Source organism: Pituophis catenifer, unplaced genomic scaffold (assembly GCF_029215685.1).
Source record: "Pituophis catenifer annectens isolate HBS135680 unplaced genomic scaffold, rPitCat1.0.hap2 SCAF_15, whole genome shotgun sequence".
In the NCBI taxonomy this organism is placed as follows: Eukaryota; Metazoa; Chordata; class Lepidosauria; order Squamata; family Colubridae; genus Pituophis; species Pituophis catenifer.
In genome coordinates, this window is record NW_027256895.1 from 13127130 (window position 1) to 13152105 (window position 24976).

The 24976-nt window shown below is 44.6% G+C and overlaps 1 protein-coding gene across 1 annotated transcript in view; it reads left to right on the top strand.

Annotated features, from left to right (window-relative positions):
- The window catches only part of SUPT16H (SPT16 homolog, facilitates chromatin remodeling subunit), a 49165-nt gene that overhangs the window by 4353 nt on the left and 19836 nt on the right, over positions 1–24976 (top strand). Inside the window, exons 2-13 of the mRNA XM_070953999.1 lie at positions 7037–7129; positions 7262–7432; positions 9739–9891; positions 9982–10128; positions 14998–15149; positions 17546–17718; positions 17847–17937; positions 18028–18101; positions 20137–20249; positions 22541–22606; positions 23906–23998; positions 24812–24927. Of these exons, the coding sequence (XP_070810100.1) occupies positions 7037–7129; positions 7262–7432; positions 9739–9891; positions 9982–10128; positions 14998–15149; positions 17546–17718; positions 17847–17937; positions 18028–18101; positions 20137–20249; positions 22541–22606; positions 23906–23998; positions 24812–24927 (1442 nt within the window). The remainder of the gene's footprint in view (positions 1–7036; positions 7130–7261; positions 7433–9738; positions 9892–9981; positions 10129–14997; positions 15150–17545; positions 17719–17846; positions 17938–18027; positions 18102–20136; positions 20250–22540; positions 22607–23905; positions 23999–24811; positions 24928–24976) is intronic.

Sequence of the window (24976 nt, forward strand, 5' to 3'; positions counted from 1 at the left end):
TACTTCAGTTGGGGCCAGAATTTCTTTTGTAATTCGGTGTGGTCCTAAAGTGAGTCATCATGTGACCCGACCCAATTTTATGACTATTTTTACTATGGCCATTAAGTGAATCCAGTTTCCCCAAAACGACTTTGCTGGTCAAAAGCCAGCTGGCGAGACCACAAATCGTGACCGCAACAACAGGATGCAGCTGTTGCCAAGTGCCCAAATTCTGATCACATGACCACGGGGTTGGTGCAAAGGTTGGTGCAACCTTTGTGTAAATGAAGATGCAATCATCCAGGCCAAAAATATATTAAAAAGGTTAAAATCATGGCAAGTGGACCAAAGTTTATTAAAACTGAGACGTTTCGTAACTCATCTAAGTAACTTCTTCAGCCAAAATGAAAAATTTGAATTAGGCATAGAGTCAAAGAATTGTTGGAATGCACCATTTCTCGCCATACCAACTGCAGGTATTTGAATTTCATTTACATTTGCAATACATTTGGGGGGGGGGATCCCTGCACTTGGTATGGCGAGAGTTGGTGCATTCCAACAACTTTCTGCCTAACTTAAATTTTTCGTTTTGACTGAAGACAAGTACTTGGATGAATAATGAAAAGTCTCAGTTTAATAAACTTTGGTCCAGTTGCCATGATTTAACCTTTTGGGATGGTCATACCTTTGAGAAAAGGTGATAAATCACTTTTTCCAAAACCATCATAATTCTGAATCATTGTTAAATCAATGGTCCGAAATTGGTATTCAGAAGTAAGTAAGTAACTTAATCAAATTATATAAGTTCTGACTGAAAATACATTACCTTCAATATTTAAAATGTGCCTATTTTAATAATAATAATTTAATAATTTTATTTCCCCCTTGTGGCTGGAATGTATATTACATATTATATTTGCATATATGACAGGTGCCAAACTCTTTCAATTATTCAGTGCAGGGTGGATAAAAATCAATGATTTTTTTAAAAAAATCAAAAAAAATCAGATTTTTTTTATTTAAATTGGATTTTTTTTATTTAAATTGGATTTTTTTTATTTTTATTGAATTTTAATAAAAAAAACTTTTGGGGTAAAAATCTATCATAAGATAGTTTTCTATTTAAGATACATAAATAATTTAGTTTATTCAGCATGAAATGGAGGTTATGTAGCACAAGGTTGTATATTCTGCAACACTGGGACTATGGTGAGTCAACAGCCGGTCAAAGGAGTAGCAGAAATGACAGTTGCTCTTTAAAAATTATGATTTAAATTGAGTTGATTTAAATCAAGTCTTTTTACTAGTGATTTAAATCATGATTTAAATTTAAATCGACTCGATTTAAATCAAATCCACCCTGATTCAGTGCAAAACTATTATCAATGATCAGGAAAGGCAATGATTTATTTTCCTATCACATCACATCATACATTTTCTTCATGGGGATTCAAACGTTTTAAAGAGGGGTCGGGCGATATTAAGCTTCTTCCTACTACCTCAATTTGTATTCTTTTGCACACTTGTGTGTCTGAAATTTGTTCTAACTTTAAATGAAAAATAGGATTTTTAGCTGTGTTGTGTGAGGTGTGAAACACCCTTCCCCTCTCAAATTATGTTGCCAATTTATCGCTTCCAGGATACTGTTTTCAAAATGTTCTAGAGCCGTGATTGCAAACCTATGGCACGCGTGCCAGAGGTGGCACGCAGCGCCCTCTCTGATGGCACACTAGCAGTCGCCCCAGTTCAGCTCTGCTGCACATGCCTTCTGCTGGCCAGCTGGTCTTCGGGTCTCTGCTGTGTGTGTGCGGGTGGCTCATGCACAGAGGTATGCACGCATGCGTGGGGTGCATGCAAGGAGCCGCATGCACATGTGCGCAGGGTCCATGCACAGGGGCCGCACATGCTTTGGGCACTTGGTCCAGAAAAGGTTAGCCATCACTGCTCTAGAGGAAAAAAAGATAACGTAAGTGAAACAGTGCCAAAGAATATTAAAATATAATAAAGGAATAATTTCTATACTATACTATAAGAGCCTTGATAGTACAGTGGTTTAGTGCACCCTGTTATTAACACAGCTGCCTGCAATTTCTGCTGGTTCGAATCTCTCCAAGGCTCAAGGTTGACTCAGCCTTCCATCTGTTCTAAGGTAGGTGAAATGAGGACCCAGTTTGTGGGGGCAATAAGCTGACTTTGTATAAAATATACAAAAGAATGAAGGCTATTGCTTAACGCATTGTAAGCCGCCCTGAGTCTCCGGAGAAGGGCGGCATATAAATCAAATTAAAAAAAAACCTATCCCAAAGGTGCTTTTCCAACTGGCAACTGGACTTTCTGGTTTTTCTTTGAAGACGTTTCGCTTCTCATCTAAGAAGCTTCTTCAGCTCTGAAGAAGCTTCTTGGATGAGAAGCGAAACGTCTTCAAAGAAAAACCAGAAAGTCCAGTTGCCACTTGGAAAAAAAGCACCTTTGGGATGCCTATAAAGAGACTGAATCAGGAAACCATTAATGAATCCTTGACTGCATGTTCTGACTGGATGATGGAGGAGGGAAGGATTTATACTCCTTGCAGACAGCTGATCATTTGCATCCTTTTAGAAAATCGTTGAGACCACTTGGAGGTTTATCTGTATCCTCGGGGCCATTTGATTAGTGCAAATGGATGTGGAGCTTTCTTGGAACTGTTGAAAAGACTGTGTTGTAGACTGGAAATAGATGCTCCACACTCATTTGCATTCCCCACCATCCAGTCAGAGCTTCTTGGATGAGAAGCAAAAGGTCTTCAAAGACGAACCAAAAAGTCCAGTTGCCTCTTGAAAAAAGGGACAATCATGACCTGGATGTCTGAGAATCTCGATAGACAACCTGTCAACTCGCAAAGCATCCCTGGCCTGCTCTCGAGTTGCCATGGGCAAGGGGGATGGGAAACGGATGAAGCAGCCGACAGCCAAAGACAGGAGTGTATTCCAGACATATCTTTCTCAAGGCTGTATCCCAGGGTTACCCACAGCTGCCAGAGGGGAGTAGTCTCTACAACCCACGAGTTGGCTTCATATGGGAATCTGCGGCCATGGAGCTCCTAATAAATAACTGGATTTCTTTTGAAGGTTGGCTGGAGGCTCATGATTTCATTAGGGCATCCCTCGGAACTGTGACACAACTATTATGCTAGCACATAGTGTGGTATTTTAAGAGCTAATGTTTGAGCCAGATTCTCTTATATGGTATCTAAGGGCTTTCTTGTGGGGTGGGGGGGTGGGAACGACAGCTCAAGAAGAGAGCAGCATCTTCATCTCTTGTGGTGGGGCAGGGAAACTTGAAAGAAGATAAGCTAAGTTTTGGGGAGGGAGGGAGCTGAGCTGGTAGAGAGCAGGAGATAAGAACGAATCAGGAAATGGAAGTGGCTTGAAGTTGGCTGCAAATCTTTTTTATATACCTCTTCGACTTTGTTGGGGCTAGTTGTGGCATAGTGACCAGTTTGGGGTGATGGGGAACCTTCTAATCTAAAAGGAAAGACCCTGATATAAAACGCTGCCTTGTCACGTAAAGTTCAATTAATAGGCAGTTCTCGAGTTACGACCACAATTGAGCCCAAAACTTGCGTTGCTAAGCAAAACATTTGTTAAGGGTGTTGTGCCCCATTTTACGACTTTTCTTGCCGCAGTTAAGCGGATTGTTGCATTTGTTCCAGGGTGGATAAAAATCAATGATTTTTTTAAAAAAATCAACAATTTTAAATAATTTTTTTATTTAAATCGGATTTTTTTTATTTAAATCAGATTTTTTTTATTTTTATTGAATTTATTTTAATAAAAAACTTGGGATAAAAATCTATCGTAAGATAGTTTTCTATTTAAGATACAGAAATAATTTAGTTTATTCAGCATGAAATGGAGCTTAGTGATGTAGCATGAGGCTGTATATTCTGCAACACTGGGACTATCGGTGAGTCAACAGCGGGTCAAAGGAGTAGCAGAGATGACAGTTGCTCTTTAAAAATTATGATTTAAATCGAGTTGATTTAAATCAAGTCTTTTTACTAGTGATTTAAATCATGATTTAAATCGACTTGATTTAAATCAAATCCACCCTGATTTGTTCAGTTAGTAACACGGTTGGTTAAATGAATCCGGATTCCCCCGTTGACTTTGCTTGTCAGAAGGTGTGACCCCGGGACATTGCGACCGTCAGAAATATGAACCGATCTGAATTTTGATCACGTGACCACGGCGGATGCTGCAATGGTCGTAAGTGTGAAAAACAGCCATGAGTCACTTTTTTCAGTGCCGTTGTAACTTCGAACGGTCACTAAATGAACTGTTGTAAGTCGAGGACTACCTGCATAAGCTGTGAGGATTTGGACATCCCAGTTATGGATTGTAAGAACCTCCCACGCCGAACTATCTCCTACCCATATATATTCTTTTAAAAGCTCTTTCACAGTCTAGTTAGCAAATTTTGTCATTGGTTGGTTGCCTTTATTTTTCATTTGGAGGCTGGGTCTAAGACAGTGATGGCTAACCTTTTTGCCATCGCGTGCCAGGAGCGGGGGGGGGGGGTTTGCGTGCATGCGTTCCCACACCCATAATTCTATGTGCTGTGCCCCCACGCATACTTGCATGCCCTTCCCCAACTTCCCACTGTAAGTTGGCAAACGGGACATTTCCAGCCTCTGGAGGGCCTCCGGGGGTGGGTGGGAAAGGCCATATCCGCCCTCCCCAGACTCCTAGAAAGGCTCTGGATCCTGGGGACAGCAAAAAACAGGCTGTCCGGTTCCACTGGAAGTTGGCAAACGGGCCGTTTTTGGCCTTCGGAGGGGGGGGAGGCCGTTTTCACCCTCCCCAGACTTCCAGAAAGGCTCTGGATCCTGGTGACAGCAACAAATGGGCCTTCCCCACCCCCACCCCCACCCGAGGCCCTCCGGAGGCAGAAAACAGACTGTTCCCTACTTCTGGTGGGCCCAGAAGGCCCGAGCTGAGTTCGCTTGCCCACCGATATGGCTACGCGTGCTACGTGTGCCATAGGTTCGCCATCCTGGGTCTAAGATGTTAAGAGGACTTCCGTGGTTTCTGAGTGACACTCAGGGTGGAAAAACAAGATAATGATCTGCCCCAAATCATATGTCTTCTTGCCTTCCTGGCCCTACGTTGAATATTCAAAAGAAAAAACATGTCAGCTGTTATAATCATCCATAGTTACAGCACAAGCTATAGTATATTAATTAACCTGTATTTAAGTAGACAAATGGACATCGTGTATTCAAGAAGGCTATTGGGAGACTGAATTTCTAGAGTAGCAATAGCACTTAGACTTATATACTGCTTTACAGTGCTTTACAGCCCTCTCTAAGCGGTTTACAGAGTCAGCATATTGCCCCCCCCCCCCAAAAAAAATCTGGGTCCTCATTTTACCCACCTCGGAAGGATGGAAGGCTGAGTCAACCTTGCCCCTAGTGAGATTCAAACTGCCAAATTGCAAGCAGCAGCCGGCAGGCAGCAGAAGTAGCCTGCAGTACTGCACTCTAACCACTGCGCCACTGCAGCTCAGTGTACCTAAACCTTTCCAGGGAAAAAAGGCATTGAGTGGATCAAAACCCAAGCAAAGCAGCTAATCTTATCTAATAATTCAGGGAAGTAAGTGGGTGACTGAATTTGAATGAGAAAAAAACCTGGCATATACTTCAGTATAAAATGTAACCGCTGGTTACATAAATTATTTTAATAAGCTTTTAATTTCTGTTGTACATTGTTTTTACCATGGCTGTTCACCGCCCTGAGTCCCTCGGGAAAAGGACGGTATATAAATATAATAAACTAACTAACTAACTAAAAATAGGCACAGGTCTGTCCTCAACTTATAACAGCTCATTTGGTGACCATTCAAAGTTACAACATCACGGAAAAAGGTGACTTACGACCATTTTTCAGACTTACGACCATTGGAAGCATCCCCACAGTCACGTAATTTACATTCCAATGCTTGACAACTGACTCACATTAAAAACAGTTGCAGTGTCCGGGAGTCATGTAATCCTCTTTGGCAACCTTCTGACAAGCAAAGTCAACTGGGAAACCAGACTCACTTTAACCATGTTATTAATTTAACAGCTGCAGTAATTCGCTTAACAAACGTGGCAAGAAAAGTTGTAAAGTGGGGCAAAACTCACTTAACAAATTTCTCACTTAACAACATAAATGTTGAGCTCAATTGTGATCATTAGTTGAGGGCTACTTGTAATCTTTGATGTCAGGGTTCCGATGGATGCCCTAATTAAATCATGAGCCTCGAGCCAAGTTTCAAAAGAAATCCAGTTATTTATTAGGAGCTTCATGTTGGCACATTCCAGGTGAAGCCAACTCTGACCCCCAATTTATGCCCCAATCATGACCTGTTTCCCACCTCCCACCAGGATGTGTCATCAATCACATTCACCAACGGAGCAATTTCGAGGGCTGAAGAGATCACTCCACTCTGGCCAATTTCGAGGGCTGTAGAGATCACTCCACTCTGGCCACTGTGGGTAACCCTAGGAGACCGCCTTGAGAAAGATATGTCTGGAATGTATTTCTGGTTTTGGCTGCCGTGCTACTTCGTCAGTTTCCCATCCCCCTTGCCTATGGCAACTCAAGAGCAGGCCAGAGATGCTTTGCAAGTTGACACTTGACTTATAACCAGTCGCTTAGAATCTATTCAAAGTTACAACGGACCCTCTCAAAATGACCCGTTTTCAAAGTAATGATGGCCACACACACAAGTGCGCTAACACAACACACCGTAATCATTTGATTGTATTTTGAGTGCTTGGAAGTCAACTCACGTTTATGGTGTCCTGTGGTCATATGACCAGGTTTGTTTGTTTTTTTACTTTTTTTTGCCAGTTTCCTCCATTTACCTCCTCTGTCTAGCAAAAAATGCCTATTTGGGAAAATGGATTCACTTAACAACTCTATAGGTTGGGACCTTCCACACATGCCACAACTTTTTTTCTGGGGAAAATTCACTGGGCGTTAAATAGCAAACTCTCTCCCTGAGTTTGGAATTCTTGTCTTCCCTGCAGAAAGGAGAGGATGAATATGCGACCATTGACGCTATCGTGGTCTCCGTGGGAGTGGACGAAGAGACCGTCTATGCCAAGTCCACGGCCCTGCAGGTAAGCCAGTCTGGGGCTGGCAGTGCTTCAAGCAGTTTGGGAAAGGGGGGGGGGTTCTCAGGTGCGGGAAAAGATCCTCATTGACCACCTGTCCTCTTCCCTCTCTCTCCCCCTCCCCCCCACACTCTCCAGACGTGGCTTTTTGGCTACGAACTCACGGACACCATCATGATTTTCTGCGAAGACAAGATCATCTTTATGGCCAGCAAAAAGAAGGTGGAATTCCTGAAGCAGATTGCAAACAGCAAAAGCAACGAGAATACGAACGGGGTGCCGGCTGTCACCCTGCTTGTACGGGAAAAGGTAAATAGCACCAGGATAGCAAGAGCAATATGTTCTGACCTAGGCTTCCCAGGAGGATGAAGCAGACTTCTTGTCCCGACAAAAAAAAACCTTTTTATTAAGTTACTGTGAATTCCTCTCATTCACACCCAGCAAAGTCTTTCAAGGGAGAATTTACAGTCACAGACCTGGCTTGGAGAGCTGCCAGGCCAATATTGTCAAAACTTGGCAATGTGTCTCGGAGTCACGAACCAATTAAGCAAACTAATTGTCTCCTGCAAACTCCACTCCCCTTTCGCTCTTCTTTTATTCTCTATGGGAAGAGCCATTCACCGTCCACCTGCGGCTTTACTCCTGAGTCGACCCTTGTTCTTTAGCTGTTCCCTTCGTCTGGCAACTCTGCACATCTGCACACTGGGAACAGGCTCCACCTGTTTGCCTCACTGATGTCTGACTCCGAAGGCAGCTGATAGCTGGCATATGGCCCTGGCCCCCTCTCTGCCTCTGACGCAGAGCCCTCATCAGAGCCTTCCCCAGACTCCAGGACTGGCCCATGTTCCTCCTCAACCTCCTCACTGTCCGAATCTGCTGCCAGCTCCGCTGGTCGCTGGCGGGCCACAACACAATAGTACTCAGACTTACGTACCGCTTCATAATTGCACCGTGTATTGCCCCTAACAATCTGGGTCCTTATTTCACTGACCTCGGAAGGATGAAGAGCGGAGTCAACCTTGAGCCGGCCAGGATCGAACGCCTGGCGGGGGCAGAGTTTGCTTGCAGCGCTGCATTCTAACCACTGCACCGCCACGGCTCCTGTAAGGATATATGTGTTCCACCTGGAATGCACAAGCTTTGGAAAAATTTTGGGAAAGCGGTGTGAGGATGGGTCTTTCGTTGTGGGTTTTAAGGCTATTTTAGGGACATGCTGGCTATTTTGAAACAACGGAGTGAAGTATTACTACCGCTTTATAAAACCCTTGACCTGGAATTCTGCGACCAATTTTGGTCCCCATACTACAAAAAAGGTGTTGAGACTTTGGAAAAAGTTCAGAGAAAAGCAACTAAGATGATCCAAGGCCTGGAGACTAAAACCTATGAAGAACGGCTGCAGGATTTGAGTTTGGCTAGTCAAAAGAAAAGAATTAGGGGTGACATGATAGCAGTATTCCAGTACTTGAGGAGCTGCCACGAAGAAGAGGGGGTCAGCTTACTCTCCAAAGCACCAGAGGGCAGGACAAGAAACAATGGTTGGAAACAAATCAAAGAGAGAAGCAACCTGGAATTAAGGAGAAACTTCCTAACAGTAAGGACAACTAACCAGTGGGATAGCTTGCCTCCAGAAATCGTGGGCGCTCCATCACTGGATGTTTTTAAGACAAGTCTAGACAGTCACTTGTCTGAAATATTATAAGTTCTCCTGCTTGAGCAGGGGGCTGGACTAGAAGACCTCCAAGGTCCCTTCCAACTCACTCATTCTATTACCGTATTTTTCAGAGTATAAGACACACTTTTCCCCCCTAAAAGAGGGTGAAAATTTGGGTGCGTCTTATACACCAAATGTAGCCCTGCTGGTCCCCACCCTTTGGCCTCTGCCTCCCAGCAATTTACCTCCTTGCAGCAAACAGCCCGTTTCAGCTTCAGCACAGCCTGATTAGCACAAGCAGCCGATTGTCGGTTGGATCGGCCTCCCGACCCTCAGCTGTTTCAGGCTGCAGGGATTTCCATTGCCTATTGCCGCCTCCGTGCGCCTCCGCTGTTTGCTGCAAGGAGGCAAATTGCTGGGAGGCAGATTTTTTTTTCTTGTTCTAATCAGACTGTGCTAAAAATGAAACTAAAGCAGGCTGTTGGCTGTTTGCTGCAAGGAGGCAAATTGCTGGGAGGGAGATTTTTTTTTTCTTGTTCTAATCAGACTGTGCTAAAAATGAAACTAAAGCAGGCTGTTGGCTGTTTGCTGCAAGGAGGCAAATTGCTGGGAGGGAGATTTTTTTTTTCTTGTTCTAATCAGACTGTGCTAAAAATGAAACTAAAGCAGGCTGTTGGCTGTTTGCTGCAAGGAGGCAAATTGCTGGGAGGCAGAGGCAGATTTTTTTTTTCTTGTTTTCCTCCCCCAAAAAAAGGTAGGTGCATCTTGTAGTCCGGAGCGTCTTATATTCCGAAAAATACAGTAGTCAGAGGGATTGTCCGGGATGCAAAAAGGGGGCGTGGCATCCCACTCGGGTCCATCCCTGCTGAACTGTGTGAAATAAAATAAGTTTGGAGGGTTGAGGGGGGCTGAGAAATTGCTTCTCACTCAGTTCCGATTTCTTCTGTGCCCCACCTTGCTCTAGAATGAAAGCAACAAGGCCAACTTCGACAAGATGATCGACGCGCTGAAGAACAGCAAGAAAGGCAAGCGCCTTGGGGTCTTCAGCAAAGACAAATTCCCCGGAGAGTTCATGAACAGCTGGAACGACGCCCTCAGCAAGGAAGGCTTTGAGAAGGTGAGAAGAACAGACACTCGGGGTGACAGACTACTCCGGCTCGGGGAATCTGGGGCCTTGACTCACCTTCCCCTCTAAACTCTGCTGCAGGGGGACATCAGTGCCGTGGTGGCCTACACCATGGCGGTGAAAGAGGACGGGGAACTCGGCCTGATGCGAAAAGCAGCTGCCATCACTTCCGAGGTCTTCACCAAGTTTTTGAAGGAGCGAGTCATGGAGATTGTGGACGCCGACGAGGTAAGGGGAGAAATCTGGTCACTAAATGGCTTCTGGGTGAAATGGAATATTGTGGCCTTCTGGAAAGTGGGAGAGGAGCTATCTACGTTTTATGAAGGTCATTATTCTTCCTTGGATCTAAGCATTGTTCTTTAGCGGTTTTCCCCACATACAGTAGTGGCCAAAAATTGTGGAAATCTTTGGGGAAAAGTGTATTTTCTAAAATTAGCTAATAACACCACTTTTTTTCTTGGAGTAGTACCATAAAATTATATATCGATGGAAAGATAATTTAATCAAGAATTTAATGCCATAACTTTTATGAAGGATTTGCTATTAGAATAGCAGTTACGGTCTAAAGAAGAAGAATGAAACACGTAGAAAAAACGAGATATACAAAAATTATCACCATGTCAGTGGTGATAGTTGGGTAACCTTTAGCATAGGGACGCTGTGGCTCAGTGGCTAAGACACTGAGCTTGTCAATCAAAAGGTTGGCAGTTCAGAGGTTCGAATCCCTGGTGCCGCGTAACGGGGTGAGCTCCCGTTACTTGTCTCAGCTTCTGCCAACCTAGCAGCTCGAAAGCACCTAAAAATGCAAGTAGAAAAATAGGGACCACCTTTGGTGGGAAGGTAACAGCGTTCCGTGTGCCTTTGGCGTTTAGTCATGCCAGCCAGATGAACACGGAGACGTCTTTGGACAGCGCTGGCTCTTCGGCTTTGAAACAGATGAACGCTGCCCCCTAGAGTCGTGAACGACTAGCACATATGTGCAAACCTTTACCTTTAACCTTTAGCCTTACAACGTCTTCCCATGGAGTGAACCAAGTCTTAGTTCTGCAGCTGTTATAATGTGAATCCAAGATTGAATGATTGCTTCTATTAACCGGGATTTATTGCTGGATCGCTTCTGACTAACCAGTTTCTTTAGTCAGCTCCATAGATTTTCAATTGGGTTAAGGTCTGGGCTATTCCCAGGCCATTCCAGCAGTGGAATAGGATTATCTTGAAGCTCCCCCCCCCACACACACAAAAAGTGGTGTTATTAGCCATCAAACCTCAAAAATACACTTTTCCCAAAAGGTTTCTGCAATTTTGGCCACTACTATAGTGTGACCCATCGACTAGCAATAGTACTTAGCACTTAGAGATAAATCTCTTAAGTGCGGCCGCGCGGGTGGTTATGGGCGCGACTCATTGCGCCGACGTGACACCTCTCCTGCGCGAGCTGCACTGTCTTCCGGGTGCGAATCAAGGTGTTGGTTACCACCTTTAAAGCGCTCCATGGCATAGGACCTGGGTACCTTCGAGACCGACTTCTGCCACCAGTAGCCTCCCACTGGCCAATTCGCTCCCACAGAGAGGGACTCCTCAGGGTGCCATCAGCCAAGTTATGTCGGCTGGCGACACCCAGGGGGTGGGCCTTCTCTGTGGGAGCTCCTGCCCTGTGGAACAAACTGCCCCCGGAAATACGCAAGATCTCCGACCTCCGTGTGTTTCGCTGTGCCCTTAAGACCCTGCTGTTCTGCCAGGCAGGGCTATCTATGTAAATAATTTTAAATTGGGTGTTTTAAATTTTGGGTTTTAAATTCGGGCCGAAATTGTTTAATACTTTTAACTATTTTAAAACTGTTGTTTGTATCTTGTGTTTTTAATTGGCCGTACACCGCCCCGAGTCCTTCGGGAGAAGGGCGGTATATAAATTAAATTATAAATAAATAAATAAATACCATTTCATAGTGCTTTACAACACTTGAGTGGCTTACAGAATCAGCATATTGCACCCAAACAATCGGGTCTTCATTTTTATCAACCTCAGAAGGATGATAAAAGTTCAACCTTGAGCCGGTCAGGATCTAACTTGGCAGTGAGCAGAGTCAGTCTGCAATACTGCCTTCTGTCTAATGGAGATTCTCAGTCATCCAGGTCATGGTTGTCCCAAAGGAGCTTTTTTTCATGAGGCAACTGGACTTTCTGCTTTCTCTTTTTGAAGACGTTTCACTTCTCATCCAAGAAGCTTCTTCAGGTCTGACTGGATGGTGGGGAATGGAAGGATTTATGCTCCTTGTAGACTGCTGGTCATTTGCAGGCTGTCGGGGATGAGTCCGTGTGTCTTCACCTCAAGCTGAAGTGCAGATGGTTCCTGTAGTTTGGAATTTTTCTGGAAATCCCGTCTGCACCTGTCTTCAACAGCGAAGATCCTTCCATTCCCACCATCCAGTCACAGCTGAAGAAGCTGCTTGGATGAGAAGCAAAACTTCTTCAAAGAAAAACCAGAAACTCCAGTTGTCTTTTCATGGGGCATAGTGGTGAGAGTGCAGTACTGCAGGCTACTTCTGCTGCCTGCCGGCTGCCTGCAATTTGGCAGTTCAGGCTCAAGGTTGACTCAGCCTTCCATGCTTCCAAGGTCGATAAAAATAAAGACCCAAATTGTTGGGGGGCAATCTGCTGACTCTCTAAACCGCTTAGAGAGGGCTGTAAAGCGGTATATACCGTATTTTTCAGACTATAAGGCGCACCTTAGTTTTTGGGGAGGAAAATAAGGAAAAAGCTTATTGTGGGTGGATCGGCCTCCCGGAATACCCCTGTTCCCAGAGGTGAACTTTAGCAACAGATTATTATTATTATTATTATTTAATTTAATTAATTAAATTAAATTAAATTAAATTAAATTAATTTAAATGTCGCCCTTCTCCGGCGGCTCAGGGCGGCTCAGAGTGGCTTACAATGCGTTAAGCAATGCGTTAATTGGTTGTGAGCTCTGTGCCTTGCTTTTTTTTCAGCCTCTGAAACCTCCCTTTAAGAGGCTTTTTTCAGCCTCTGAAACCTCCATTTCAGAGGCTTTTTTCAGCCTCTGAAACCTCCCTTTAAGAGGCTTTTTTCAGTTTCTGAATCTTCCGTTTCAGAGGCCTTTTTATCAGCCTCTGAAACCTCCCTTTGAGAACCTTTTTTCAGCTTCTGAAACCTCCGTTTCAGAGGCTGGGCGGGGCTACATTCGGTGTTATAAGACGCACCCAAATTTTCACCATCTTTTAGAGGGGAAAAAGGTGCATCTTATACTCCGAACAATACGGTAAGTCTAAGTGTTAGTGCTATTGTTATTGCTATTGCCTCTTGAAATAAGCACCTTTAGGACTGGGCCACCATGGCTTCCTTGTGGGCTAGCTTGTCCTTCTGCTTCCTTCTCCTCTCTCAAATTGGGCCCGATGCCATGCCAATGCTTCATCTCTACTTTAAACTTGAGATCTCCTACTGGGGTATCATGGCTGTCCTGATTTTTTCCCAACAGAGGTAATAAAATTACACAGAACTCTGCTGGCTGCATTGACTTTTTTCTTTTAAGGGGCAAGCGAAAGAGTTGATATTTTTAAGATCGGATGCTCTCCAAATTGTTATGCCTTGTCTCACAAATATTGGCCAAAAGTCTGGGAGTTCTGGGGATCACTCTTCCCCTAATTCAGTGGGTGCATTGCAGCTTCCACCAAGCAGCCCCTTATCAAATATAATTTGCGGGGGAGTTTTTCCTCCAATGTTTCAACAGTATCAGCAGTTCTAGTTTTAGGTTCTATCATATTTCAAGACTTAAAATGGACACCTAACATCAAAAACGTCATCAAAAAAGCACAACAAAGAATGTTCTTTCTGCCCCAACTTGGGAAGCTCAAACTGCCCAAAGAGCTGCTGATTCAGTTCTACGGAGGAATTATTGAGTCTGTCATCTGCACCTCTATAACTGTCTGGTTTGGTTCTGCAACCCAACAAGACAGACACCGACTTCAGAGGATAATTAGAAGTGCAGAAAAAACAATTACTACCAACCTGCCTTCTGTAGAGGACCTGTATACTGCACGAGTCAAAAAGAGGGCTGTGAAAATATCTACAGACCCCTCACACCCTGGACATAAACTGTTTCAGCTTCTACCCTCAAAACGACGCTATAGGGCACTGCACACCAGAACAACTAGACAGAAGGACAGTTTTTCCCCAAATGCCATCACTCTGCTTAACAATTAATTCCCAGAACACTGTCAAATAATTTACTAAGACTGTATTACTATTCTTCTTCTCTTCTTTACTAGTATCTATCTTTTTCCACTTATGACTATAACCATGTTTCTTGTCTCTTTCAATTTATATTGTTTTTGTTTCCTAATACGACTTGATAGCTTTTTTTTTTTTTTTTAATTTGATTTATATGCCGCCCTTCTCCGAAGACTCAGGGCGGCTTACAATGTGCTCAGCAATAGCCTTCATCCTTTTGTATATTTATACAAAGTCAGCTTATTGCCCCCACAAACTGGGTCCTCATTTCACCTACCTTAGAAAGGATGGAAGGCTGAGTCAACCTTGAGCCTTGGCGAGATTCGAACCCTGCAGTAATTGCAGGCAGCTGGTCTTAATAAGCTTAATAACAGGGTGCCTTAAACCCCTGTATTACCAAGGCTTATTAGTAACCTTGACTATCACTAAGTGCTATCTTTTCATTCCTGATGAATGTATTTTATTCTCCTTATGCTCCTGAGAGCATATACACCTAAGACAAATTCCTTGTGTGTCCAATCCCACTTGGCCAATAAAGAATTCTATTCCATTCCATTCCATTCCATTCCATTCCATTCCATTCCTATTCTATTCTATTCTATTCTATTCTATTCTATTCTATTCTATTCTATTCTATTCTATTCTATTCTATTCTATTCTATTCCTTCCTTCCTTCCTGAGAGCGTATGCACCAAAGACAAATTCCTTGTGTGTCCAATCACACTTGGCCAATAAAGAATTCTATTCTATTCTATTCTACTCTACTCTACTCTACTCTACTCTACTCTACTCTACTCTACTCTACTCTATTCTATGTTTGATGACCTTCCAATTGTCATCATCTGGCAGAAAGTACGACACAGCAAGCTGGCCGAGTCCGTCGAGAAGGCCATCGAGGAGAAGAAATATCTCTCTGGAGCTGACCCTTCCACGGTGGAGATGTGTTACCCCCCAATTATCCAAAGTGGAGGAACTTACAATCTCAAGTTCAGTGTTGTCAGGTAGGCAAATGTGTGTAAAAATTTGCTTTTCCTTAGGAGTTCGATTAGTTTCCTCGTCGGGTGGAGGCATAAATGACATTTCTAGAGTTTAACCCTCCCGACTTCTGAATATGCAAAAAGGTTTAGAATAATAGAATTAACAGAGTTGGAAGGAACCTTGGAGGTCTTCTAGTCCGACCCTCTGCTCAAGCAGGAGATCGGGTACCATTTCAGACAAATGGTTGTCTAGTCTCTTTTTGAGAGCCCGCCATAATGGAGCACCCATCACTGTGGTTTGTCAGTGGTTTGTAACCAACCATTAACGGGTCCTGGTTTGCCATGGAAATAAATCCTGTTTACAAATGTGATGTGCATAATTATAATCAGGAATTACAGTCCATATTCCTCTTCCACACAGAATGGGAAGACAGAACATAGGAATGATAATTATAATGTGCATAATTACAATAGGAAGTTATTATACCGTCCATATTCCTCTTCCACACAGAATGGGAAGAAGTAAAATAGAAATTATAAATATAATGTGCATAATTATAATAGTAATTCTACAGTCCATATTCCACTTCCACACAGAATGGGAAGACGGAACATAGGAATTATAAATATTTTCATTGGGTTGGCTTTTATTTACTCGTGCCAGGTTTCCATTTGCTCCTTCCACAGATATCTATGGAGAGTCATCCAGTTCATGCTTTTTCAAGCGGCAACTGGACTTTTTATTTTGAAGACGTTTCGCTTCTCACCCAAGAAGCTTCTTCAGTTCTGACGGGCCACAAACTACGGTGACGGGTCAGAACTGAAGAAGCTCCTTGGATCAGAAGCGAAACGTCTTCAAGGAAAAACAAAAGTCCAGTTGCCTCTTGAAAAAGAGCCTTGATAGTACAGTGGTTTAGTGCACCCTGTTATTAACACAGCTGCCTGCAATTTCTGCTGGTTCGAATCTCTCCAAGGCTCAAGGTTGACTCAGCCTTCCATCCTTTCTAAGGTAGGTGAAATGAGGACCCAGTTTGTGGGGGCAATAAGCTGACTTTGTATAAAATATACAAAAGAATGAAGGCTATTGCTTAACGCATTGTAAGCCACCCTGAGTCTCCGGAGAAGGGCGGCATATAAATCAAATTTAAAAAAAAAAAAACAACCCACCTTTGGGATAACCATGACCTGGATGACTGAGAATCTCAAGAGACATTTGTGGAAGGAGCAAAAAGGAAACATGGCAGGAGTAAATAAAAGCCAACCCAATGAAAATATTTATGATTTCTACGTAGTGGCCAAAATTGTGGAAACCTTTTGGGAAAAGTGTATTTTTGAGGCTTGATAGCTAATAACACCCCCTTTTTTTTTTTTTTTTTTTTTTTTTTTGAGTTTCAAGATAATCCTATTCCACTGCTGGAATGGCCTGGGAATAGCCCAGACTTTAACCCAAATTAAAAATCTATGGAGCCGACTAAAGAAACTTGTTAGTCAGAAGCGACCCAGCAATAAAACCCAGTTAACAGAAGCAATCATTCAATCTTGGTTTCACATTAGAACAGCTGCAGAACTAAAAAGACTTGGTTCACTCCATGGGAAGATGTTGTAAGGCCGTAATTCATGCTAAAGGTTACCCAACTAAGTATTAACTGACATAGTGATAATTTTTGTATATCTCGTTTTTTCTATGGTAATAATTTTTGTGTATCTCATTTTTTTCTATGTGTTTCACTTTTCTTTTTTATACCGTAACTGCTATTCTAATAGCAAATCCTTCATAAAAGTTATGGCATTACATTCTTGATTAAATTATCTTTCCATTGATATATAATTTGATGATACTATTCCAAAAAAAGAGACCTGGTAGCTCAGTGGCTGAGCTCATCAATCGAAAGGATGGCAGTTCAGCAGTTCAAATCCCTAGTGGCGCATAACAGGGTGAGCTCCCGTTACTTGTCCCAGCTTCTGCCAACCTAGCAGTTCGAAAGCAGGTAAAAAAGGCAAGTAGAAAAATAGGGACCACCTTTGGTGGGAAGGTAACAGCATTCTATGCGCCTTTGGCGTTTAGCTATGCCGGCCACATGATCACGGAGACGTCTTCGGACAGCGCTGGCTCTTTGGCTTTGAAACAGAGATGAGCACCGCCCCCTAGAGTCGGGAATGACTAGTACATATATGCGAGGGGAACCTTTACCTTTACTCTCCAAAAAAAAGTGGTGGTGTTAGCTAGTTTTAGAAAATACACTTTTCCCAAAAGATTTCCACAATTTTGGCCACTACTGTATGTTCCGTCTTGAAAAAAGCACCTTCGGGTTTGCTCCTTCCAAGAAAGTCAAGAGCAACGTAAATCGAACGAGATCTTTAAAAAGTTCAAACGCTGTGCCGGTTTCCGGTTTCTAACCTTTGGCCTCCTTGCCCCTCAGCGAGAAGAGCTACATGCACTTTGGGACTGTCACTTGTGCCATGGGCATACGTTACAAATCGTACTGCTCCAATCTGGTGCGCACCCTCATGGTGGACCCACCTCAGGAAACCCAAGACAACTACACCTTCCTGCTACAACTGCAGGAGGAGATGCTGAAGGAATTGCGGCACGGTGAGTGGGGAAAAAAAAGCTGGAGCCCCGTGGATGCCCCCCCCACGCCTCGCCAAAAAGAGCCGTCTCTCCTCTTGAGGGTGGAGCCCCGCCTTCCGTGCCTCTGATCTGCTTCCCGTTGGCATTAGGTGCAAAGCTGTGCGAGGTCTACGCCGCTGTCATGGATATGGTGAAGAAGCAGAAGCCGGAGCTCTTGAGCAAAATCACCAAGAACTTGGGGTAACCAGCGTTTCCCTCCCGAGGAACTTCAGAGAAGTTGAGCTCCGATGTAAACGTCCTTAGGAGGACTCATCCTTTCTTCTTCCCTAGGTTTGCCATGGGCATTGAGTTCCGAGAGGGATCCCTCGTCATCAATAGCAAAAACCAGTACCGCCTCAAGAAAGGTGAGACTCGGGTAGGCAGGTCCTGTAAAGTGACGGGCGCGGGCCCTGTGTTCTCAATTCAATCCATCCATCGGAAGGCTGGAAGGCACCTTGGAAGTCTTCTAGTTCAACCCCTTGCTCAAGCAGAGATACTATATCATTTCCATGATACTATATATCAGTGATGGCTAACTTATTTGCCGTCGCGTGCCAAAAGAGGGGGGGGGAGCGTGCGGGGGGGTGTCACACACGTGCATGCCCACACCCATAATGCCCTCCCGCACATGCGCGCGCACTTCCCCCGCTTCTGACACACGACGGCAAAAAGGTTACGAATGAGCCTGGTAGGCCCGTTTTTCGCCCTCCCCAGGCACCAGAGGCTTTTTTGGGGCCTGGGGAAGGCAAAAATGGCCTCTCCCAATCCCCCAGAGGCCCTCTGGAGGCCGGGAATGCCCCGTTTCCTGACTTCCGGTAGGCCCGAAAATCAGCTGGCCGGCGTATGCATGCATGCTGGAGCTGAGCTACGGCAACGCTCACGTGCCCACAGATACGCCCACAGATTCGCCATCACGGCTATATATCATTTAACAAAGAGTCTGTCGAGTCTTCTTTCGTAAAAACCTCCAGGGATGAAGCACCCACAACTTCTGTCTGCTTAATTGTCCTCACTGTTAGGAAGTTTCTCCTTCATTCCAGGATGCTTCTCTCCTTGATTAATTGCCATCCATTGTTTCTTGTCCTGCCCTCTGGTGCTTTGGAAAATATGTTGACTCCCCCCCACTCACTCTTAACAAGCGTTGTTAGAGACCCCACATACCCACTTCATGGTCTGGTTCTGATGCTCCCCTCTGGGAGGAGGTTTTGAAGTATTTCTAGCAGGACTATAATATAACATTATATGGTCATATAATAATACATGTGGGTATATGTTATCTCTATTTATCTCTCTCTCTCTCTCTCTCTCTCTCTCTCTCCCTATCTACCTACCTACCTACCAGGGGTGGGTCCTACTTACTTTTACTGCCGGTTTGCAGTGGGGCTGCTGCACCCCGGAGTGGGTGGGATCTTAATTAGGGCTAATTTTGTGGGTGGGGCTTAATTTGATAGCATGTGCTGAAAAATGTGATAGGGCTTCTTTTCAAGGTGGGTCGTCTGTTTGGAGAAATACAGTATATGCACATGCGCAGAAGCATTTTGGTGACATTGGGGTCGATGGGCAGGGCCACCCGCCGGTTTTATTAACGGTTCTATAGAACCGGTGCGAACCGGGGGCAACCCACCACTGCTACCTACCTACCTACCTACCTACCTACCTACCTATCTATCTATCTATCTATCTATCTATCTATCTATCTATCTTATATATATACCGTATTTCTCCAAAAAGACGACCCATCTTGAAAAGAAGCCCTATCACATTTTTCAGCACATACTATCAAATTAAACCCCACCCACAAAATTAGCCCTAATTAAGACCCCGCCCACCCCGGAGTGCAGGGGGTGGGACAAGGCACACAGGTAAAAAAATAAGCTAGGGTGGGGATGGGAGGGGTGGAGCTGCCCTATTTACCAGGCCTCGCACACCCCGACACCTGCCTCGCCTTCTTCTGCGGCCGCTTGCCGCCACTCGCACGCATCGCCCCGGCCTCCGTTTCGCCTTCAGATGTCTGCCGGAAGGCATCTGCAGCCGATAACAGAGCTCCGGCCAGGGCGACGCGTGCGAGTGGCAGCAAGGGGCTCCTGCTGGGCGGGGCTGTCGGTGCCACCGCCGCGAGGTGAGTCAATAATTAGAAGAAGCTGATAACAGAGCTCCAGATCGATGTACGCACGCACACACACACATACGTTTATGTAGTGGAGATTGGAGGCAGTGACCCTCTGAGAGCTGCATGCAACGGAATTTCATTTTAATGTATGCCGATTAGTGTGCATTCAAAGTGACAATAAAGTTACTCTAAGGAGTCTTAAGACACGTACATCTTTGTGGTGGGTAGGGAGTCCGGCGTCCCCTTGTAGGTAGCTGGTTGACTGATGAAGCTGTGTTCTCTCTCTCCAGGGATGGTGTTCAGCCTCAACGTTGGCCTCTCTGACTTGCCCAACCGGGAAGGGAAGAAACCTGAGGAGAAAACCTACGCCCTGTTCATCGGGGACACTGTGTTGGTGGAAGAGGTGGGTGCAAAGGCAGCGAGAAGTGACGGGGAGATGTGACTGGTTGTTGCTATGGCTGTTTGTTAGTTCCGAACCCATCGTGACCCCATGGACAACGTTCCTCCAGGCCTTCCTGTCCTCTGCCATCCTCTGGAGTCCATTTAAGCTCACGCTGACTGCTTCAGTGACTCCATCCAGCCACCTCGTTCTCTGCCATCCCTTTCTTCTTTTGCCCTCAATCTTTCCCAGCATTAGGCTCTTCTCCAGTGAGAAGAGCCTAATGCTCTGTTTAGCTAAACCAGTGGAGCCTGACAGAAGCACTGTAATTTAACACCAGCTGCCTGCAATTAAAGTAAGATCGAATCTCGTCAGGCTCAAGGTTGACTCAGCCTTCCATCCTTTCTAAGGTAGGTAAATTGAGGACCCAGTTTGTGGGGGCAATAAGCTGACTTTGTATAAATATACAGAAGTATGAAGGCTGTTGCTTAACGCATTGTAAGCCGCCCTGAGTCTCCGGAGAAGGGTGGCATATAAATCAAATTTAAAAAAAAAAAATTCTTCCTTCTCATTAGGTGGCCAAAGTACCCTGTTTCCCCGAAAATAAGACCTAACTGGAAAATAAGTCCCTGCATGATTTTTCAGGATGCTCGTAATATAAGCCCTACCCCCAAAATAAGCCCGAGTTAAGATTGTCAGCCAGATGGATGCATTTAGTACTGTATTTCCCCCCAAATAAGACCTAACCAGAAAATAAGCCCTAATGCCTTTTGGAGCAAAAATTAATATAAGACCCGCTCTTATTTTCGGGAAAACATGGTTTTTGAGTTTTCTCTTCAGGATCTGGCCTTCTAAAGAGCAGTCAGGGTTGATCTCCTCTAGGACTGACCGGTTTGATCGCCTTGCAGTCCAAGGGACTTGCAGGAGTCTTCTCCAGCACCAGAGTTCAAAGGCCTCAATTCTTTGACACTCTTCTTTATGGTCCAACTTTCACAGCCATACATTGCAAGTGGGAACACCATAGCCTTGACTATACGCACTTTTGTTGGCAAGGTGATGTCAGCAGGTGAAAAGTTTTGGAAAGTTTTGGCTTTGTTTCCAATGAAGGGGTTTCTCCTTGTCTTCAGTTGATAGTCTGCCCTGCAAAGACAGCAATTCTTCTATTGTTAAAGCCTAGGTTGAGGGACACATTCACACATTCCCTTATTCCAGGGGTGAAATCCAACAGGTTCTGACAGGTTCTGAAGAACCGGTAGTGGAAATTTTGAGGAGTTCGGAAAACTGGCAAATACCACCTCTGGCTGGCCCCAGAGTGGGGTGGGAATGGAGATTTTGGAATATCCTTCCCCTGGAGAGGGTGGGAATGGAGATTTTGCAGTATCCTTCCCCTGCCACGCCCATCAAGCCACACCACGCCCACCAAGCCACGCCCACAGAACTGATAGTAAAAAAAAAATTGAATTTCACCACTACCTTTATTCCATATATTCCACACAGAGGTAGTCCTTCACTTACAGCAGTTTGCTTAGTGACTGTTCCAAGTTACAACGGCGCTGGGAAAAAAAGGAACTTTATATCCAGTTTTCACACGTACGACTGTTGCAGGTTACGTGATCAACATTCAGATGATAGGCAGCTATGTTTATGACAGTTGCCGTGTCCCTTGGGTCATTGTAAATCCCTTTTTTTTTTTTTTTTAATTTGATTTATATGCCGCCCTTCTCCGGAGACTCAGGGGGGCTTACAATGCGTTAAGCAATAGCCTTCATTCTTTTGTATATTTTATACAAAGTCAGCTTATTGCCCCCACAAACTGGGTCCTCATTTCACCTACCTTAGAAAGGATGGAAGGCTGAGTCAACCTTGAGCCTTGGAGAGATTCGAATCAGCAGAAATTGCAGGCAGCTGGTGTTAATCATAGGGTGCACTAAACCCCTGTACTATCAAGGCTCTTTTCCCAGCTTCTCTTGTCCCAGCTTCTGCCAGCCTAGCAGTTCGAAAGCACGTAAACAATGCAAGTAGAAAAATAGGGACCATCTTTGGTGGGAAGGTAACGGCGTTCCGTGCGCCTTTGGCGTTGAGGCATGCCGGTCACATGACCACGGAGACTTCTTCGGACAGCACTGGCTCTTTGGCTTTGAAACAGAGATGAGCACCGCCCCCTACAGTCGGGAACAACTGCCACATATATGCGAGGGGAACCTTTACCTTTAGAGAGTCGCTGAGGCCACCTGGAGGTTTATCTGTGTCCTCAGGGTCACCTGAGTGGTGCAAATGGGTTTCTCTGCTATGTTTTTTTTTTTTAATCCTCTCAGGAAGGTCCAGCTACTCTCCTCACGTCTGTCAGAAAGAAGGTGAAGAACGTCAGCATTTTATTAAAGGTGAGTCCAAAACTCGACGGAGTCCAGAAAAAGCAGAAGAGCTTTGAAAGAACTTGAAGAGAGGGGCAGGGGCCGAACAGATGTGTCAGCTCTAGATTCCTTTCCCGTTTTTTGGGGAATGTCACATTTTCAGTTCTCAACTGGGTCACTCTCAACAGATAAGGGCTTCGTGGGTGTTTTACATTTTCAAACATCAGTTCAAAAAGGGCGTTTAAGAACCACGACGAGAACGTTTTTCCTAAAACTTGCCTTTTCGGCATGAAAAATGTCTACATTTTATGAGAAGTTTCTAATGAGGGCAGTCCTTGACTTAGGAACGGTCGCTTAGCAACCATTCAAAGATTTCTTTTCTTTCAGTACAAACATTTCATCTTTCATTAAACAGTGTGTCGTCTGGGTACAAACATTTTGTGCAATAACAATTAAAGTTTACAACCATATTCATTATTTATATCTATTCTTAGATTAATATTAATATATAACATACCGATTGTATATAGCATTTTTCTTCTTAGCTTATTTAACTTTGTAATACATTTTCCATATTTCACTCCTCTGCTTTTATTTCTAATTTTCATATTTATTCTCTAACCATGGATAAAATAACTCTCATATACTATAATAGTCAGATTCTTCCTTTCCTTTAATTGTGAGGGTTAATCTATTCATTTCTGCACATTCTAATATTTTCCTAATCACATTCTCATCCGTAGGGATCTCTTTGCTTTTCCAATTTTGTGCAAATACAATTCTAGCTGCAGTTATTACATGAATAATCAAATATACATTTTCTTTACTGTAAGTTTCTGGTAAAATCTCCAACAAGAACAATTCAGGTTTAAGATCAATGTGTTGTTCTGTCATCTTCTCCAACCACATATGAATTTTTGCCCGGTATTTTTTTTGCTTCTACACATGTCTACCACATATGGTAATACGACCCCGGAACCATTCAAAGTTATGACGAGCCTCCCCAAGAGTACTTACAAACCAGTTTTGTAAAACTGGGCCCTCCCACGTGGTCTCATGGCCACATTTTGCGATGTTCTTGTCCAAAACCAGCCCCTAGTGAACCAGGACTTTGGCATTCACTTAATGACTGCCAGAAAACGGATCATGAAATCAAGCCGGTCACATGGGGTGATCTGCTTTGCGACCCTGACGGGCAGGCGTCACTACAGTCAGAAGTCAAGGACCATCTGTATTGCACAATATGTTTGGAAAGCAAAAAAATCTGCCCTTTTCAAACAAGATGTCCCTTATGTAATGTTTATGTCGTTTTTCTCCTTTTCGTCACAGAAAGAGGATGAGGAGGAAGAGGAAGAAGAAGATGATACGGAAGGAATCCTTGTGCGTGGTCCGCGGGCAGCCCTGCTGCCAGAAAGAACCCGGGTAAAGAAATTTAGATGGGTTGAGGGCAGAGGGGGGAGGGAGTTGTATCATGTAACTGAAAAAACTGTCTTCACTTGAGATATCGCTTAGCTCAGTGGTTGGGCCATACTTCCTCAAGCTTTTTCCCCCAACACACACACACAAAAAACACCACAACTGTTGGGACTATAACTCCCAGATTTCTCTGCCCGCCCAACAGCAGGCTAAGTGTTGTGGCCTGTCATCAGCAGCCGAATCAGATGAGGAGGAGGCGTGAAAGCCAGAGTCAGGATCAAGACAGTCTGAGAGCTCCGAGGGGGAAGAAGGAATGGAGGTGTCAGAGAGAAAGAGAGAGAGAGAGAGAGAGAGAGGCGGAGCCTGGGCTGTCCGTCAGCCCTCAGATGAGAGAGTCAACAGCCCCCATGTCTGGAGGTGGCCGATGAGGAAGAGGAGGAACAGCTGGGTCCAGTACCTGACGTGCAGATGCGCAGAAGGCAGAGGAGAGGAGAGCAGTGGAAATCTATGGGCTGATCCTTGGGAAGGAAGAGCCACCACTGCTAGCGAAGCCCCACCCTAGTTCTGGGGATAAAAGGCAGAAGGCGGAGATGAATAGATGCGGCAGACAACTATTCATCTCCCTGCCGGACGGACTTGTTAGCCTGCGGTGAGAGAGAGAGACTTTTTGCCGGGGCTGCTGGCGGTCCTAATAAAAGAATCATTGATTTAACTTCAGAGGGTTTCTCGTGTTTGGGGAGCTGGGTCACCAAGGTAGTAATTGGACGGAGAGAGGGATCTTCCGATGCTTTGTGAGCAGCAATCATTCCATCTTTCCAGAATGAACTGACGTCTGAAGAGAAACGCCGGGCACATCAGAGAGAGCTGGCCGCGCAGCTAAACGAAGAAGCCCGGAGACGCTTAACGGAACAAAAAGGGGAGCAGCAGATCCAGAAGTAAGAATTGTGTGCGGGTGGGAGCAATAATGGGTTTCTCCTGTTTTCC